The sequence below is a fragment of the Lontra canadensis genome, unplaced genomic scaffold (assembly GCF_010015895.1).
Source record: "Lontra canadensis isolate GAN:19392208 unplaced genomic scaffold, GSC_riverotter_1.0 scaffold66, whole genome shotgun sequence".
Taxonomy (NCBI): domain Eukaryota; kingdom Metazoa; phylum Chordata; class Mammalia; order Carnivora; family Mustelidae; genus Lontra; species Lontra canadensis.
Window position 1 is genome coordinate 6,001,535 of NW_022631060.1, and position 19,589 is coordinate 6,021,123.

Below are 19,589 nucleotides of genomic sequence, written 5' to 3' on the forward strand. Positions count from 1 at the left end.
CTGTCCCTGACCGCTCCTCCTAAAGCAATCCCTTGATGCACCATGACTCTGCTGTTTTCCTGTCTGCTTTGCTTCCACATTAGCAGGAACAGCACATCCCCAGCAAGTAGCTAGCATAGGGCCTGGCACACACGAGCTGCTCAGTGCATGTCAAATGAGGAAATGGACAAATCATGCTGGGCACATAGTAAGTGCTCATTAAAACATCATCGCTTTGATTGTCCCGGTCCTGTGTGGACCCTTGGGTATGGACACGTGAATCAGACCCAGGCCCTTGCCTCAAGTAGTCCATAGTCCATTAGGAATAAGACCCGGAGAGAAATGATTACACCCAGGGGGTGTTGGTAAGCACCCAAGAGGCCCAAACAGTGGTCTGAACACTTAGAGAAGGGAAGATCCCATTCACCTTTGAGGGAATCAGGGAAGGTTCTGGTGAGGGGGAAGTGGTTAAACTAAGCCTGTAGAGCAGGTAGCGTTTTCAAAGGTATGGGGATGATGATGGTGATGATGACAAGGAATTTCGAGGACGTCTGTGTGCTTGTCACTGGGTAAAACTTTGGATGGATGAACTCATTGACCCCAGAAGGAAGTTATTGCCCCCATTTTCAGTTGGAAACTGAGACACTGAGCAGCCATGCATTCGCCAGGATTTGAACGTGTGCTGTCTGAACCCAAAAGCTGTGCTCTTAGCTACGTATACCCCACAGGGCCACGGAGCACAGCAGGGCCTGTGAGTGGGTGGAGTAGTGGAACCATGTTGGAGGGAAATGCTTCCCATGAGCCTTCAGGCGACCTTTGGAACAGCCCATGAGTTCAGTGGGTACCCTTTTGGCTCCTCTGGGTGCTCAAGAGAATGTAGCTAGTGGTAGCTAGTGCTTGAGCGTTCACGCAAGGCATTACTGTACTCAGTCACGGTAGCTTCTTGAGAGAGGAGGTATTGTGTGCACCCCTACTTTACAGGTGAGGAAAATGAGGCTTAGTGAGGTGAAACTTTTCCAAGGTCCCACAGTAGACAGAGATAAAACAATTGTTGGACTGTAAGCTCCCGGAGGCCAAGGACCGTCAGTTTAACCTTACATGACACCAAAGTATATACTTATTAAGTGAATGAATGAGCGAATGAATGTAACAATTCATTGAATACTCCCCCTTTAATGCTTCCTTCTTCATAGGGTTATTGCAAGGATTAAATAAGAATAAAACACTGAGCACTTTTTGGCACAGGGTAAGAGTTCAGGAAAAACCACCTGCTCCTAGGGTTATGATTGTGATTATCTGCTTCCTATTAAGACCTTTTCCTGCTGCTTTTTCTCTGCCTCCGCAGGTTCAGAAGTGCAGCTTCTCGAGTACGAGGCCTCGGCTGCTGGCCTCATCCGATCCTTCTCTGAGCGCTTCCCAGAGGATGGGCCCGAGTTGGAGGAGGTCCTCACCCAGCTGGCCACAGCTGATGCCCGCTTCTGGAGGTTCCCCAGTGAGGCCCCATCTGGCCAGGCTTGAGACAGATTTAGGCAGCAACTCCCCCAACTCCATCAAATCAGGGCCACAAGTAGCCCCCCCTTTCCTGGGTATGCTGGGGGAGGAGCTGGAGCTCGGACCTTGGTGCTACCTCAGCCGAGGGTGGTGACACTAACCCCTTCCATTTGTCGGCACTTTCCAGTTTCCCGAGTGCTTCTCCTGTGTTATTTCATTTGATCTGCACTGCCCTTGGTAGAGTGGGCAAGGCCCACCCAGCTCCTTACCCTGCTTCCCAGATGAGGGAATGGAAATTCTGAGAAGCGACCTGTCTAGATGCTACAGGACTCAAAATGCCTCCCAATCCAGTGCTCTTCCTGTGTTGCTTTTATAACCAGAAAATAAACATAAGAAACAACCACCATCTTTGCGATTTGTGTGAATCCTTGCCTCACTTCTCTTTTGCTCCCAGCAGGGTAAAGGGATCAAAGCCTGGGGAAGGTCAGTTTTAGGGCCCCTCTACAACAGGATTTTGATATCACCTCTAAAGGATGAGACACAGGCACAAGGAGGAACGTGGCACAATTTTTACAGTCCTCCTTTGTGGTGTATCCTGTATTTAAAAATATTCCAGGAACCCTAACACTGGAAACTCAATTTCAGTCCGTCCTAGGATTTAATCTCTCAACCCTGTGCTTTGTTTCTCTGAACCCAGACCTGTAGAATAAGATGGGAAGAAAGGTCATACCCCCTTTACAGACGGGTTAACCGTGAGGACAAAGGGGTGTGGGATTAGTTTCACTTTTCAGGGACACTAGAAGGGCTGCTCTCCAGGCGAGAGGGTCCTGCCAATAATCCAGAGATTGCAGGGCCCAGCGGTTCCGAGAAACCATACGATCTGGGATGAGGGATTGCGCCTCAGCAGGGTAAACCAGCTAAGAGGCCGTCATTCCCTGCCTGCCTGGTGGCCTCTCAGCTCTGGGAAGGAAAGCCGAGCTCCCGGAACCTTTGTACGTGCTCTTCCCAGCGCGCTTCCCAGAGCCCGGGCGCTTTTGGGCGTTGCGCGGGGGCTGGCCGGAGCCGGTTACCAAGGCGACGCCTGCGAAGATGGCTGCTGCGTCTTCGTCGGATTCCGACAGCGGCCGAGCTGAGAGGTGAAGGCCGGGGTCCTCGAGGCCGCCTTTCCTACAGATGTAAAGAGGGGGGCTTGGGCCCCGGGATCTGGTCTCCTTCGCTTCTCGAAAAGCGCTGGCAGTCCTTGAAGGGATCTTAGGGAACAAATAGGGAAACTGAGCCCCGAGGAGTGAATGAATGTGCTTGTGCGAGTGACTCGAGGTCACTCCGTGAGTCTCTGGAGGAGCCTGGACTTGGCCCCAGGCGTCTGCAACCCCATTTCAGAGCCCCCTGCACACGCCCAGAGACTAGATCCCGCAAAGTGGTTTTTTTCCCCTCCCTTGGGACTCAGCCGCCACCTCTTTCCCCTCCTCTCGCAGCAATGAGGCAAGTTCGAAATGGCTGGACGCACACTACGACCCCATGGCCAACATCCATACCTTTTCCGCCTGCTTGGGTGAGTCTCTGGGACCAGGAGATGGAGCGGAGTAACGGCTCTGTAGCGAAGTCTCAAGGATTGGGAAACTCTGGCTTACGGTCCTTTTGTGTTTTCCAGCGCTGGCAGATTTGCACGGGGATGGGGAGTACAAGGTAAGCACCTGACCCCGGCAGAAGAAGAACTGGGGCGTGGGGGAGCATGAGAACTGACATTTCCTGATGGCTCCAGAAGAGTTCAGCATAATCTGGAACTCATGTGTACGCTGAAAAAGTACATTTAGTGTCCAGTGTTATTTTTATGTGGATAGTCAAGAGAACCTGTTGATTTCATAGTGGACTGCACAAAGGAAAGCAGAACAAAATGCTGTTGGGGATGCTACTAAGACAAAGCCTCTTAATTTTGTTGACTTGTAATTCTTTGCTGGAAGAGCACATCCCTTGGTTGGGGGTGTGGCATTGGAATCTGGAGAGAATGGAGAAGAGAGGAAAGTGGGAGTTTTATGTTTATTGAAAGGGCATAGATTTTAAGATTAGCCATGAGCTGATAATTGGTGAAGCTGGATGCTGAATATTTGGAGGTTCATTACATGAGTCTCTCTGCTTTCGTATATGTCTGAATCCTACCATAATAAAAAGGTCGAATTTTAAGTTTAATATAAAACATAAAGATAGGGGTGCCTGGGTGGCTCCGTTGGTTAAGCCTCTGCCTTGGGCTCGGGTCATGATCCCAGGGTCCTGTCTGCTCGGTGGGGAGCCTGCTTCCCCCTCTCTCTCTGCCTACTTGTTAATAAATGAAATGTTAATTAATTTAAAAATTAAAGGTACAGGTGTTTTTTTTTAAAGATTGTGAAATATTTTGGGCTTACAGAAAGGTAGTTAACCTATTTTAGTATCCCTTTCTGGGCTAGACCCTCTTTGAGCATTTTCCCACACATAGATATTACTTGTTTTCAACTTGTTAATGGGAAAATGGATTCAGAGAGGATGAGTAAACTTAGCGAATTTATAAAAAGTGGCAGACCTGGGCCTGTCACATTCCCAGTCATGTGTTTATTCCACTGTTGCTCAGCAGTGGGCAGTGAACCCACAGTGGGCATGCTATTTGGGCCGTTAGAAGATAGCTCTGGAATCACATCCTTCACGGTAGAATTTGGTGGACTTTTGCCTTCCAATTCCAGTCCATAAAGCATTCTGCAATTTGGCAAGCGTCCAGCGAACCCCAATTGTGTGTCACACATTGTACAGACGCTAAACTAGGAAATGAATCAGTACACTATGGGGAGGAGATATGACACTGGCCTCAGTTTACCCATGATATTGACTGATTGGTCAATATCATGACAATGATAATAACTGATTGCTTGGCACTAGGTTTATAGCACTGAAAGGTAGAGAAAGCGCAGCCTCAATAACTAGCATGAAACATAAGCTGCTTTTGTGTAATCACTTTTTTAATGGTTAGTTTGTTGATTCGAAGCATCTGCCCTAGTGCCTGGCACACATTAGGTACTCAGTAAATATTTGTGGAGTAAACGAGTGGATGCTGAAATAAAAAATATGGAAAGGATGGGAGCAGCGGGGAAAGAATGGTGAGATCTATCTGGAGGTAACGGGGGCAGTGATAAGTGAACTGGGTGTTGAAGAATGAGTGAAATGTATGAAGAAGGTGTGGAGGGAAGGAGGGGAAAGCATTCCAGTCAGAGGAACAGTGCAGGTGGAGGCACAGAGGCTTAGAAATCTGTAGCATATTTGGAAAGAGTAAATTTGGAGTTAGAAAGTGAAAACCAATATAAAATAGGAGTTAAGACCACTGGTTGGGATTCAGACAAACCTAGAGTCTGGTCCCAGCTGTGGGATCTGGTTTCCAGATTCTTTTCCATCACCTTCCCAGATCAAAGAGGCCTTGAAAGCCTCACTCGAGAGAATGGGCTTGTGTGGCAGCCACAGTAGCTTGGACGATAGATTAGAGGGTGGAAAAGAGAGACCGAGGAGCTTGAGTCTCATGTCTGTCCACAGAGCACATTGTACTCTGTGTGCGTGCTTGTGTTTCCTTAGCTCAGTTCCCATCTGGAAACCAGGCCTCAGAGGCCCATATAGGAGTTTCCAGCACCCCACTGACTTCAGCCACCCTCCACTGTCCAGAATAGTGCCTGGTGTGGAGCAGACTCTGAAGAAATGTTTGCTGAATGAATAATGAAAGCATCATCTGCCACCCACTCGTCACTAGCACTCACCAGGTTCCGTAATTCATTACCTCATTTGATTTTCACTGCAAGCGTCATGAGGTAGATAGTCCCCTCTTGTGGGTGGGAAGACTGAGGCTCAGAGAGTTTAATCAGCTTTTCCAAGGTCACATGTCTTGCAAGCCTTATTACAAAATCTCCTTGCCTTCGACTTGGCGCACTGGTGTGTGAGTGAATGAATGTGTGCCAGTAAAAAGGCTAAGCCCGAAAAAAATTTTTAAATCTAATAAATAAATAAAATAAGTCTAAGCCTGAGAAGGGAGTCAGTGGAGGGGTCTTTAGATCTTGAGTCTGGAATAAGCCAGCCTCTTTTTACAGCTGGTGGTGGGGGACCTTGGCCCCGGTGGGCAGCATCCCCGCCTGAAGGTGCTCAAGGGACCCACAGTGCTGACTGAAAGTCCTTTACCTGCACTGCCAGCTGCGGCCGCCACCTTCCTCATGGAGCAACACGAGCCCCGGACGCCAGCTCTAGCACTCGCCTCAGGCCCTTGTGTGTATGTATATAAGAATCTTAGGCCCTACTTCAAGTTCAGCCTGCCCCAGTTGCCTCTAAACCCCCTGGAGCAAGATCTTTGGAACCAGGCCAAGGAGGTAAGTGATGTCAGGGGTGGGAATAAGAAGGCAAAAATGTGGCCACTGAGTCCTCATTCCCTGCCTGACTCTGGAGCTCACAGGCTTACCTTTCTTCCTTGCTGTTGTAGGACCGGATTGACCCCTTGACCCTGAAGGAGATGCTGGAAGGCATCCGGTGAGAGCCCACTTACCCCTTCATATGCCTCCCACCCCTCCCGCAGTCCCCCAGACCCTCTCCTTCATCCCAGTGCTCTCCGTCTGACCCCCAGGGTCCTGTTCCTCCACTAAATCTGCCATGGTTGCCCCTTTCCTTTCAGGGAGAAGGCAGAGGTGCCTTTGTCTGTACAGTCCCTCAGGTAAGGGCCCTGTGGAGGGTCAGGCCTCCCGAAGCTCTGGGGGGAGAAGGTGGCTAAGGAGTGGCCTGTGGAGGGAAGTAGCCCAGGCCATGCACCTGCCAGTTCTCTGTGCGTACAGGTTTTTACAGCTGGAGCTGAGTGAAATGGAGGCATTTGTGAGCCAGCACAAGTCCAAGTCCATTAAGCGGCAGGTAATGTCCTTTCTCTCTTGATTTCCCTCTAAAAAAATATGGACAGTTTTTAAAAGACAATGTAACATCAGTGGTAGCTTCTGCAACCAAACCCGACTCAATTCGCTCTGCAGTTTCCTTTCCAGCCTGCGGCACACGTATATGGTCACAAAGCTGCGGAGCCTTCTCCATGTCCGGTTGACAGTGACAGCTTTGAATTGATATACAGTTACATAACTTTACATAACTTCTCTTGTCTTAAGAGTAAAGGTAATATGTTCTCATCAGCGAATAAAGAGAAGTATAAATGACTATAATCTCACCACCCAGAGGTCCTCGTTCTTACTATTTGGGTACATTTTCTTCATAAATATCCTTTATAATTTGCTTCCCTTGAGTACATAACAGTGTATCTTGAGCATTTAAGTAGTCTTTAAGAACTCTATTCTTTTTTTTTTTTTTTTTTTTTAAGATTTTATTTATTTATTTGACAGAGAGAGGGAGATCACAAGTAGACAGAGAGGCAGGCAGAGAGAGAGAGGGGGAAGCAGGCTCCCTGCTGAGCAGAGAGCCTGATGTGGGGCTCGATCCCAGGACCCTGAGACCATGACCTGAGCCGAAGGCAGAGGCTTAACCCACTGAGCCACCCAGGCGCCCCAAGAACTCTATTCTTAATGGCCCCTTAATTATTTCATTGATTATTAATTATTCCATTCATAGTTTATGGAACTATTCATGTATACTGGATAAGAAATGTATCCCTTTTATTCACTTCATGTTTTTCTTAGTTATGATTTTAATGGTTTTATTGGTGAACGTGTTCATGAAAGTCTGGTGGTTACTGACCTAGGGGCTGACCCTCAGTCCAGTCCCAGAGCTGCTCTCTGTGGTTTAGAAAGCCTCATGGGAACCCTCCCCTTCTGTAGAAGCCACTCGAACCAAACGCATGGACCAATGCATGCGTTAGTTTTTGGCTAGCCTTAGACCAACGCTGTTCTCTCCTGCCAACCAGCAGCTCGGATCCACAGTTACCAATATTTTTGAGCACTTACAAAATCATGAAGTAAATTAATTATTGCTTAAAAGATGCAGTTTGGGGGAGGGAAGAAATCTTTCCAAGATAGAGATGTCATGATTATATATTTGGGCGCCATTACTATCCACATTTCTATAACCTTTCTCTTTCCACCAGGCATTAGAATGATTCCTCTCTTTTAATCTTACAGATAATCACACAATGAGCAGTTTTATCTTACAAAAGAGGTATTTTGGTCCTGCTAGATTATTTTCGTAGGAGAAATTCCTAAAAAAGGGACCATCCTCTTCTCTTTTGTTTTTCTCCAATCACAATCACAAAAGGAACATGTGCACGCCGTAGAAATTCTAGAAAGGCACAATGAAGAATTAAACATCACCTGTGATTTCATTGTCCAGAGATAACCAGTTTTTGTATTTATGAGTTTAGCCTTCCGGCATGGTTTTTTATTCAGATATTTTCTAATCTAGGATTATACTGACATAACGCTTTACTTATTTTTCTCTCTTAGTACATTAGAAATGTTCTGGTTGTCATTGAATCTTCCTTTAAAATGTGATTTTTACTTTTATTTTTTATTTATTTTTTTAGAAGATTTTATTTATTTATTTGACAGACAGAGATCACAAGTAGTCAGAGAGGCAGGCAGAGAGAGAGGAGGAAGCAGGCTCCCTGAGGAGCAGAGAGCCTGACTCGGGGCTCGATTCCAGGACCCTGGGATCATGACCTGAGCCGAAGGCAGAGGCTTTAACTCACTGAGCCACCCAGGCACCCCTAAAATGTGATTTTTAAAGTCACTACATGGTTTTTGATCAAATGGAAATTTGTAATTGACTTAAGCCTCTTTTTTAGAAAATTAGATTTGTTGCAATTAACACTTTTGCACACAAAACGTCCATCCCATCTCTGGTGGTCTTCCTCCTCCTTTGCCCTCTTTCTTCCCTCCTTTGGTATTCTGGAGGTGTCTGTGGGGATGGCGTTTGGGGATCCCCTGGGTGACACCTGAAATCCTCCTGCAGACAGTCATCACCACCATGACCACCTTAAAAAAGAACCTGGCCGACGAGGATGCTGTGTCCTGCCTGGTGCTGGGCACCGAGAACAAGGAGCTCCTGGTACTGGACCCGGAGGCCTTCACCATTTTGACCAAGGTCAGTGTGGGGCCTGGCCCTGGGCACAGCTGAGGCCCAGGCTGCGTTTCCTCCCTCTGTTCCCCCCATCTCCTGCCCATAGTTCTTGGTAATACATATTGTAGAAAACATAAAATATAGATAAGCATAAAGAAAAAAATATATGTCCAAGAAAATACCACCACCCACAGTATCTAATTTAAAGTATTGGTATGTCTTTCCAGAAATTTCATATTGCAACACAGATATATAACCTATAAATACATTTTTTTACAAAAATGACTTAGTGGGGGCGCCTGGGTGGCTCAGTGGGTTAAAGCCTCTGCCTTTGGCTCAGGTCATGATCCCAGGGTCCTGGGATTGAGCCCCGCATCGGGCTCTCTGCTCCGCGGATAGCCTGCTTCCCTCTCTCTCTCTGCCTGCCTCTCTGCCTACTTGTGATCTCTGTCTGTCAAATAAATAAATAAAATCTTAAAAAAAAAAAAATGACTTAGTGGTAGAGGATCGTATAACCTGCCCTTTTCACATAATGGTAGCCCATCAATGTCTGTCCGTATGTATATATAAAACCAAACCAGCCATTTTTTAAAGATTTTAAAAAGAATTTATTTATTTATTTGAGAGATAGAGGGTGAGCAAGTGAGAGAGAGAGAACAAGCTGGAGGAGGGGCAGAGGGAGAGGGAGAAGCAGGCTCCCTGCTGAGCAGGGAGTCTGACATGGGGCTCAATCCCAGAGTCCTGGGATCATGACTTGAGCTGAAGGCAGACGCTTAATGACTGAGCCACCTGGGCACTCCCACCCCTTTTTTCCTAAAGATTTCTGTGCATCCTCATCTAAATACTTCTTTAGGATACATTCCTAGAAGTGGCAATGTTTCATCAAAGGGGATAGACTTGAAGGCTTTTGCTGCATGTTGCCGAGTTTCCCTCCAGAAAAACTGAATAAGCTTAAACTGACCCACAGTGACTGAGGAGTTTGGGAATTTGGACAAGGAACCAACTCAGAGGAGTTATTTCAAGGTGAGGAAGGACAGGGGTGCCAGGAAAACTGGAATGTTTGAGCCTCTCCTTTGCAGATGAGCCTACCCAGTGTGCCCGTCTTCCTGGAGGTTTCTGGCCAATTCGATGTGGAGTTCCGGCTTGCCGCCGCCTGCCGCAACGGAAACATCTATATCCTGAGAAGGTAGCTGCATCGTGGTCTCTGGGGCCAAGAGGAGCATCTCAGAACCCCGGTGGTTTTAGGGGCTTTGGAGCTGGTATTCGGGAGTGGAAAAGCTCTTTCCACTGCAGCTCCCCAGCTGGGAACTTGACAGAGAAGGCTGAGCTCATGTGCGTAGGGGGCCATCTGGAGGCTTGTGTGATGGGGACCGGCAAAGTGAGAGACTGGGCAGGGCCGCTATAACACATGAGAGGTACCACCAGAGATGGTAAGAAGTAAAAATAGCCTCCTGTGGCCGTCCGGCTTTATAGGTACGGAACGTGTCTTTGCGCATTAGGTTGATATTCCTTACAACATTCGTCTTCCAGTTCCAGAAATATCTTTGAGCACCCACTATGTATTAAGCATTATGTATGGTATCAGGGATGTATTGATGTATTGTTAAATGATATAAGTGTAGTCCCTGCGTGCTTTGGAGGAAAAATACAAGCTCAATGAGCACCGGTCTGCGGAGATAATGTGGAAGGTTAAGAAGGAGCCACGTGTTCGAAAAGTGGGGAAGAAGTGTTGGGAGGCGGAGAAAACTTAAGCAAATTCAAGATGGGAAAGATACTGGTGTGTGCTCCTGAAGCTTGATGGGCAAGGAGGAGGGTGGAAAGAGGTGTGCGGAGACCAGGTCTGACTCGTGCATGGCCCTGCTAGGACATGGTAAGGATTTAGAATTTGAAAACTATTATGGGGTTTTAATCAGAAGAATGACGCGAGCCATTTATATTTTTAAGAGATTGCTCTGCTGCGTGGAGAGTAGATTGGAAGGAGGCCCAGAGACCAGAGGGAGGCTTTCAGATGGGATATGATCATCAGACTTGGTGATGAAGAAAGGGGAGCCATAGCCTTTGATTGGTTGGCTGGAATTACCCCTTCTTTCTGGATAAGAGAAACTAAGATTCAGAAGCCAGGAAACCAAAAACAGGGCATTTACACAGAGCAGACTACTCACGCATTTCTGATGAGTTGGTGAGCTGCCTCCTCTAGCAGCTCGTCTAGCCGAAGGTACACTCACGGCAAACTGTTCAAGGCCAGGTTCTCACACAGATCACTGCAATGAAGGCAGCAGGGAGACGGGGAAAGAAAACACACTTTATGTTATCCAAGGTCACACAGGGGCTAAGTGGTAAAGGTGGAAATAATACTACTGTCATCTCCTTTGGGGCCAAGGTTCCTTCTGGGATAGTTGGTGAGGCTTAGAAAGAGGAGGGTCTGCCAGGGAAGGAGAGAAGGTTTCTCTGGGGCTTGGAGAGTGTGTCTTTATCCCACAGAGACTCCACACGCCCCAAGTACTGCATCGAGCTGAGCGCCCAGCCTGTGGGGCTCGTCCGGGTACACAAGGTCCTGGTGGTCGGCAGCACCCAAGAGAGCCTGCATGGCTTCACCCACAAGGTGTGGCTTTCCCCACCCCGTCCACGTGTGTCTCCCTGGCTCCCCTTCAGCAAGAGATTCCTTCTGGCGTCCCTTTCCCTGCAACTCCAGCCACCCCTTCTTTCCACGCCGTGCCCTGAACCCCCCCAAGTTAAGAAGCTCTTGCCTCCCAGGGTAAGAAGCTGTGGACAGTGCAGATGCCAGCAGCCATCCTGACCATGAACCTCCTAGAGCAGCGCTCGCGGGGCCTGCAGGCCGTCATGGCTGGGCTGGCCAATGGAGAAGTCCGCATTTACCATGATAAGGCCCTGCTGAATGTCATCCGCACCCCGGTGAGCTGCTCACTCCTGTTTGCCCCCCATTCCCACCTCTGGGACATCTTAGCTGCCTCTCCTGATCCCTCTCCACCTGATGGCCTTGACTTTTGATGCTTTTTTTTTTTTTAAGATTTTATTTATTTATTGGAGAGAAAAAAAGCATGAGCATGAGCAGAGGCGGGGGTCAGAGGGAGGCAGGCAGAGGGAGAGAGAGAAGCAGACTCCCCGCTGAGCAGGGAGCCTAATACGGGGCTCGATCTCAGGACCCCAAGATGATGGCCTGAGCCAAAGGCAGATGCTTAACCAACAGAGCCACCCAGGTGTCCCTTGACGTCTTTCAGAAACATTTGTTGAACATCTCATAAGCATAACTCACTGTATTCTGGGGATAAAATGATGTCTAAATCCTGCCTTCGGGGAATTTATAATCTAAGGTGACAGCCAACCAGAGACACAGCTAATTCAAATACAAGCGAGACTAAAGCCGAGCAGAGGACTGACAGAGCTCAGGGGGCCTGGTGACTGGGGTGGTGGGGAAGCATGGGGTGGAACTCGCAAGTCATTTCCCAGAGCAAGTGACAATTCTGCTGGGCCTCAAAACGGTTTGGCAAGTGGGTACGTGGAGGTAGAAACTTCTAGACCAGAAACAGCATGAACAAAGGCTGAGAGGCATAAGTATTCTTGATTAAGGAATCCAGGTGGCTTGATGAGTTTGGACCAGAGTTTTTCAGACACTGAGTTGTGACTTATTCAACTCATTTAATGGGTCACAACCACCAACAGAAAAAAGAAAGCTCAGAGTATATCAGATGTGAAACTTGCATATAGGTATATATAAAGTGTCCTACGTCACAGTGTCAAGTTTGAAAGCAGCTGGTTTGGACCGCAGGCTGTTGGGAGACAGGTGAGGTGGGGTTTGGGGGAATGGTAGAGGAGAACAGAAAAGGCAGGTTGGAGTCAGATGTGGAAAGCCTTGAATTGTTCTAACGGGAAGGATAAAAGCCACTGGAAGTTTTTTGGCAGAAAATAGACATGATCACATTTTTGAAAGGCAGCAATGTGAAGGACAGCCTGGGGAGAAACACTAGCCTAGGGGCCTATTAGAAAGCTGACCCCAGAAGTCCGGTGATGTTTATTCTGAAACCGTGGCTGTGGCAGTGAGGTTGAAAGGCAGTGAGAAATACAAGGCTTATTTGGGAGGCTGCATTGCCCCAGGCCTTACCTGAAATCTCTTTATTATATCATATCTGGGGTCTCCCAGCCTTATCACCCCACCCCAGTCTTGCTCTCCTCTCCAAGCTTTCCCCCCTAAACGCTGGTGTCTCCGTCCTAGGATGCAGTGACCAGCCTTTGCTTCGGCCGCTACGGGCGGGAAGACAACACCCTCATCATGACTACACGGGGTGAGCAGACTCAGGCCGGGCAGGGGTTTTAGAGTTAGGCGCCAAGGTGATGAGCCAGATCCTGGGAAGGAAGAGGTGGCTGTGATGCCCAGCCAGGCCTGGGTTTGGAAGCAAGGCCTGCAGACGCAGTGTCTCCAGTTTCCCCCCAGTCTCCCCAGAGCCTGCACAATGCCAGGAACATCACAGTCCATAAGTAACTGCTGAATGAATGAATGAATGAATGGTAAGACACTGTTAAGACACACTGTATTCCTTCTAGAAACCCAGAATCTCAGCAGGAAAACAGACATGGACAGAAATGGCTCTATCTGAGGCAGATTGCTTGGGGAGGACAGACCAGGAAGGACAGATCTGTTCCTGTGTGTCCACTTCCCTAGGCGGTGGCCTGATCATCAAGATCCTGAAGCGTACAGCGGTGTTTGTGGAAGCAGGAGGTGAGGTGGGCCCCCCACCAGCCCAGGCGATAAAACTCAGTGTGCCCCGAAAGACCCGGCTTTATGTGGATCAGACACTGCGAGAGCGGGAGGCTGGCACTGGTGAGACTCAAACTAGGTCTTTTCTCTTCCTTCTTCGTGGCTCTGAAGCAGCAAGAAACAGGTGAACCCACCTGGGTACCCTAAGCCCTGGGAGACCTGGGCAGCCAGGCAGGTCTCTGGAAGCACAGAGAGAGCCTAGGAGGTACACCCTGTCTGCATACCTCCCTCCAGGTGGAAGATGTCGGGGGTGAGGGCTTGCGCCTTATCCATGCGGAGGAGAAAACAGTTGCTTCTAGATGCAGGAATTCTTGCGAGAGAAGTGGAACTGGACCAGGGTTCTTCCTTTTGCTCTTCGGTTTTTCCCTGCTCTAGCATCGCTCTTCCATTCATCTAATACCTGGGATTATGCCCAGTGTTCTGCCAGGTGCCTTGAAATAGGCTAGGCCCGACCTGAGGAGCTCCGTCCCCCTTGCTAATTTCATGCTGCATGACAGGTATAGAAGAGGTCTCTGCAAAGAGGTCCTGGTGGGGCTCACAAGAGTGAGGAAGTTGGCCTGGGAGCCTGGGAGAGGCTTCAGAGAGAGCGGACGTTGGCCTTCACCCTGAAATGATTACAAGTCCACCCACCAGAAAGGGGTGGGTAAGAGCGATCCAGGCACAGGACGCTACCTGGGTCCAAGGAGTGTCTGCATGTAGTCCCAGGCGTGTGCAGGAAGGCGACCAGAAGCAGAAGGTGACCAGAGCAGAGGCTGACAAGGCAGGTCAGAGCAGGCTCCGAAGGGCCTGGAGTGCAGAGCTAAGATATTTGGTCAATTCTAGGTAGTGGGGGCTGGGAAGGATGTCAAACAGAAAAATACAGTAACTCAGCCAGCTCTGTCTCATAAAGGGAACTTGTTTACACTTTTAAGGGAGAAATTAGAGGATAAAAGAGTTAGTCTGTTACAGCCTGGAGAATCCAAGAGAAGCATTTGAAACATTTGAGAAATAATTCGGAAGTTCTTTAAGGTAACCAAATGTAAAATATACCAAAAAAATCAGTAATTTGGTCTATACCAACAGTAACCAGTCAGAAAATATAATGCAGAGTTTCCATTCACAATAGCAACAAAACCCATAGAAATGAACTTAACAAGAAAATGGCAGTCTAAGAAAGAAAGTTACAAAACTCTCCAGGACATAAAAGACTACCGGAATATTTCAATGATGAGACTTCGCAAGGCTCAGGGTAGCAGGACCTAATGCCTAAAGCTGTTGATTAATGAATTAATAGCTTCTAGAAGTAATCTAGGAACATAGCCATGTTACAGGGCAAATCCCAATAGGGTTTACTCTGAGGACTTGACCAGTTGGTTGTTTTTTTTTTTTTTTAATTTTATTTTTATTATTTATTTGACCAAAGAGATCACAAGTAGGCAGAGAGGCAGGCAGAGAGAGAGACGGGGAAGTAGGCTCCCCGCTGAGCAGAGAGCCCAATGCAGGGCTCGATCCTGTGATCATGACCTGAGCTGAAGGCTGAGGCTTAACCTCTGAGCTACCCAGATGCCCCTGACCAGTTGATTTTAAGAGTAAATCTAAAAATTGGCAGGGGGAGGGGGAATTAAAGAATGAGGGGACCTGGCCATCAGGAGAATGATCTGTGAGGCTGTAGGAATTGGCAGCGGTGGTAGGACTACGGGAACTGTTGCCGATCCAGGCCACATCTAGAAAGTCCAAAAACGGACCCTCCTCCGAGTGGAAGGTCCATATATGTTAAAGGTGTTGTTTTAGAGTAGTGGGGAGAGGCAAGACTGTCCAAAAAGCATGATTAGGACAACTTGCTTCTAGAAAAACCAAACAGAACTCTACTTCAAACCAAACACATTCATTCTGGGTAAACTAAAATAAGTTGTAAAAGTACCAGAGGAGAAAGGAAAGATTAATGGTGGGCTACCGTAAAGACAGAAAACTTCTGAGCAGCAGAAGGCCCCGCATACAAGGAAAGGAGCAGAATCAGCCTGGGAAACCAGCCTGAGAAGTCTGGAAGATTCCCAGCGGGAACAGAGGGAGCGCAGGCTCGGGGGACTGCTTTGAGGGAGGGGCCTCGGGCCTTGGCAAATGACGAGCCTCGAGGGCAGGACCTGGGTGACTCGGTGGATGGGGGATGTGGAGACTGAGGAAAGGAGATGAGGTGGGTTTCCGCGGTGCTGAGTGTGAGGTGTTGGTGGGACGTTAGGGTTGCCCAGAGGAGGGGGATGGAGGGCAAGACTCGAGGGGACACCAGCCCTTACGGCAGAATCGCAGGGGCGGTCCGGGAGACTGGGATTGTGCGTGAGGGCAGCGTGGTGGTCAGAAATCAGGAAGGAGGGAGCCGCGTGTGGCCCACAGCGCCCTGTGTCACTGGGAGGCCAGGCCATGTCACCTCCGTCTTCCCTTTCCCCACGTTCCCTGCCGCGCAGAGCCGGCCTTCCCCTTGTGTGTCTGAGCGGCTGCCCACGCGGGAGACCCCTCTCCCCCACCTCTGCTCCCTCCTACCCTCCTGACCTCTGGCACCAACCCTTTGTGTCCCTGTCCTCAGCCATGCACCGGGCCTTCCAGACCGACCTCTACCTGCTGCGCCTCCGGGCCGCCCGTGCCTACGTGCAGGCCCTCGAGTCCAGCCTGAACCCTGTGTCCGTGACGGCCCGGGAGCCCCTCGAGCTGCACGCTGTGGTGAGTGAACACCCCAGGGGGGTGGTGTTCAGGCCACCTCAGGGCTGGAGGGACAGAGGTTGAGGGTGAGTGGGAACCCCTCAGGCCAAGAGCCAATTCAGAGCCCACAAGGCCTTGTGCCTACGTCTCAGCCCCGAAGGCCCAGAGACCAAGTCTCTTCCTTCAAGCAGGCGCCCTCTCTCCTCTCTGCCGTGCTGCCTCTTCCTCAGCGGCTGCAGAGTGGGCCAGACTCCCTAGGTCCTTTGGCCCATGCTGTGCCTCACGCAAGCCCCTAGATTTGGGCCAGGCTTCGCAAGTAGCCACCAAGGGACATTTCTTCCCGGCACTGGAGGGACTGTCACAGCCAGGCGACGAGGAACAAAGCGGTTCATTCGAGTACCCGCGGGCAGCCTGAGGTGTCGGGACTACCTGGTGCCGGGAGGGGAAGTCCTGAGACTGGCCCAGGCACAGGAGGAGGAGCCCTGCACTCGGATACAAGTGACCGCGAGGTCATCTGGGCTCTGGCCGGGGCTCAGTGGGTCCCGGAGGTGTGCTTCCTGACCCAACCGGGTTTCCGATTTCTCTCTCCCTAAAGGAAGTAGGCGGGGAGGGGGAAACAGGCTGCAGAGCAACTGAGGCTAAGAGGGAGGAAAAAGAAGTCATTGTGGCCACCACAGGACAAGAGCAGGCAGTGGGGACAGCCTGGGAAGACAGGGGCAGGGACGGTGGTGAGGCCGCAGGTGGGAGCTGGGGCTTCCGTCCCCAGGCCAGCTCTGCCTCTGACAACTGAGTGGCCTGAACCAAGCCCTTTCCCCTCTCCGGGCCTTTGCTGGTCCCCGTACAAAGAGGAGCCAGCCTCCTGGGCTTCCGAGGGGCCCGGATGAAGGGCAGGACAGTGCGTTTAGAGCAGTTGGAAAAAGGTGATTCTCGAGGACACTGGTGAGAAAGCTGGAGGGCAGGGCACATGGGATTCAGCGCCCAGGGCTGCCGGTTCTAGGGCTTTCTCCACTCACTCCACCTTCTCCACAGGTTCAGGGCCTGGGCCCCACCTTTAAGCTCACACTTCACCTGCAGAACACGTCAGCAGCCCGACCCATCCTGGGGCTGCTGGTCTGCTTCCTGTACAACGAGGTGCTCTATGCTCTGCCCCGGGCCTTCTTCAAGGTGCTGGGCCTCACTGAGACACGGAGTGAGAAAGACCGGGCTGGGGCCTGGGGAGGTGCCCGCAGACGCAAACAGATGGGTGGTGAGGGAGCTGGCCGGGGGCTGCAGCCGCAGACCAGGCTGGGGCAAGGCAGAGATCTCTGGGGGGAATGCCCAAGACATGCCCTGCTGCTTTTCTTCCTACTTGAGAGAGGTTTCGGGGAGCCACACAGAAGGTTCTGGGAGAACAGCTAGACTCGGGCTCCCACCTATGCCTCTCTCAGAAACCCGTTGACGCTGGGATCCCAGAGCCCATCCTGCCTTGCAGCCACACCTGCAGTAGGAAGCTATTTTCTGCCCCAAGGAGACTTTTTTCCACAGTGAGGGGCCTGCTTTCCTGCCGGGTCCAGATTGGACTCTAAGTTGGGAGGACCAGAACCCAAGAAAGACTCTGGGACTTGGTTGAGAGTCAAGAGGTCTAGGTTTAATCCTGGACATCCATGTGGTCCTGGAGCGTCTACTCCCCTCCCTGAATCCCCTGCCCCATGAATGGGCCTGCCCTGCCCGTGCTGCCCCTCAGATTCAGGCTACAGCGAACGCAGCTTCTGCAGCAGGCGTGAGAGCGCCCTGGAATCTGGCAAGCACTGTCCAGGCACAAGGGCTGATCTCCTTACCTCTTTGTCGCCAAACTCAGGTCCCCTTGCTGGTTCCAGGACTCAGCTACCCGCTGGAGACCTTTGTGGAGAGTCTCAGTGACAAGGGCATCTCAGATATCATCAAGGTAAGTGGCCAGTGAGAGTACTACATGGGGGGCCAGCGAGACCGAGGTGGACAAGGCCCCCGGGTGGCTGCTGGGTCAGGGTGGCTATCGCAGCCTCCCAGTCCCCTTCAACAGAGCCCTGGTCGCCTGTGACAGGGGCCAGTGTAGACCAGGCCAGGCTTGGGTTTGCAGGGAGCAGGGAGGACAAGGGGCCTGCCCCTCCTGCCATGGGCACTTGCTCTGTAGGTGCTGGTGCTTCGAGAAGGCCAGAGCGCACCCCTGCTGAGTGCCCATATCAACATGCCTGTGAGTGAGGGGCTGGCAGCCGCCTGAGCCCTGGACTGGTGTTGAGAGCCCTGCGGAATCAGGACCGGGAAGATACAGCCCCTTGCACCGAGGTGGACAGAGCGAGTGGCCCCAGGCCCATTCCCCAGTGCTGGGGCTATAGTTTGCTTCTCGTTTCTCCCCACCTAGCTGCTGGGCGACCTGTAGAAGCAGGTCAGTGAGGAACCAGGAGGCCCAGCTCCTTCCCTTCAGGAAATCCCAGGCATTTGCCCCCTGGACGCCTGCTGCTCCTCCATCTCCCCACTTTTCTCCAGAAATCACACCCAAGTCTGAAGGAGGATCTCTGAAGTGGTAAAGGCGAGAGGAGGGGCATAGGCCCAGCCTTCTCCTTCGCTGCTTTCCTTAGACACATTTACTCGTGTGGCTGCAGGTCGAGGCCGAATTGGCTACGGCCGGACCTGGGATAATCAGAGGCTTTTTCTTGAGCAAGACTGAGCCCCCTGTTGCTGCCTGGGGTCCTAGAGGCTTGGCTGACGCCTAGCTCGGCTTACAGGCAAATCACGTTCTCCGATCTCTCCTTGTGAGCTAAACAAGGGACCTTCCTCTCTCTATTCAGGGGGCCCAGGGAGTGGCTGGCTCCCCACAGGGGGCTTTCCTGAAATTTGGGCTTAACCAAGGTCTCGGGCCTGTGATGCTCTGTGACGATACCCAAGGGAGGAACTGGTGCAGGAGGGCATAGAGGGCCCGTGCAGGGGAGCTAGTGACCCCCCCCCCCCACCAGGCTTCTGGAGCCCACACAGCTGCTGTCCTGATTTGGATGTTTGTGCCCAGAAAGGGCATCCCAGGAGAAGAAGGCTCAGTTAGAGCAGAGGTGGGGCTGGGGTGCACGGGCGTTTCTGGGGTCCTGGGGAGGTGCACGGGAGGCAGAAGCCCAGATGATTCTTCTGTGCCCGGGAGCCCAGATCAGTCATGTTAGTGGGAAGTTCACTGGGCAGTGCTGTCGGGTGAGAGAACAAGCTGGGAAGGGCATGGGCCGGAGGCGCTGAGTGCGGCTTAACCCTGAGGGAAGGCACATGTTTAGACAAGGACCAGAGACCCACAGTCCTGGCCCTCGGGACCTCCTGGAGCCCTGGCCGGTCTGCCTGGCCCACCTCTCAGCCCTCTGCAAGGCTGGTGCTACCAGGGCCACCCCAAGCCACTTGTGAGCCAGGACCCTGCCCCTTGAGGACCTGGATCTTCCTCTCTCTGACCAGGAGCAGCCTCCCATGTGGTAGGTATCTCAGGCGTGTGGGAAGGAACCAACCCCTTCCGGGCTGCTTTCCCCACATGCAGAAGGAGGCAGTTTGAGCAGATTCAGCCCTGGCATCCTGGGAGTTGGGCAGCCCCTCTAGAGGAAATGAGTCAACTGCAGAAAGGAGATATTTGACAGGATAACTGTAGAGCTCTGGC

The 19,589-nt window shown here is 51.0% G+C and overlaps 2 protein-coding genes across 5 annotated transcripts in view; both read left to right on the plus strand.

Annotated features, from left to right (window-relative positions):
- DPP3 (dipeptidyl peptidase 3) overlaps positions 1-1,629 on the plus strand; it is a 30,355-nt gene extending 28,726 nt beyond the window's left edge. For all 4 annotated transcript variants that reach the window (XM_032879558.1, XM_032879559.1, XM_032879560.1 and 1 more), the window contains exon 18: positions 1,325-1,629. In XM_032879558.1, the coding sequence (XP_032735449.1) occupies positions 1,325-1,497 (173 nt within the window). In that variant the 3' untranslated portion in view covers positions 1,498-1,629. The remainder of the gene's footprint in view (positions 1-1,324) is intronic.
- Positions 1,630-2,533: 904 nt separating this feature from the next.
- On the plus strand, positions 2,534-18,281 carry BBS1 (Bardet-Biedl syndrome 1). Its single transcript, XM_032879562.1, has 17 exons — positions 2,534-2,606; positions 2,946-3,022; positions 3,122-3,156; positions 5,565-5,837; positions 5,948-5,994; positions 6,137-6,175; positions 6,294-6,366; positions 8,401-8,532; positions 9,588-9,694; positions 10,990-11,110; positions 11,263-11,421; positions 12,740-12,809; positions 13,187-13,345; positions 15,840-15,973; positions 16,982-17,116; positions 17,790-17,876; positions 18,102-18,281. The coding sequence occupies exons 1-17, from the start codon at positions 2,560-2,562 to the stop codon at positions 18,186-18,188; spliced, it is 1,782 nt and encodes a 593-aa protein (XP_032735453.1). The 5' UTR covers positions 2,534-2,559; the 3' UTR covers positions 18,189-18,281.
- Positions 18,282-19,589: the final 1,308 nt, after the last annotated feature.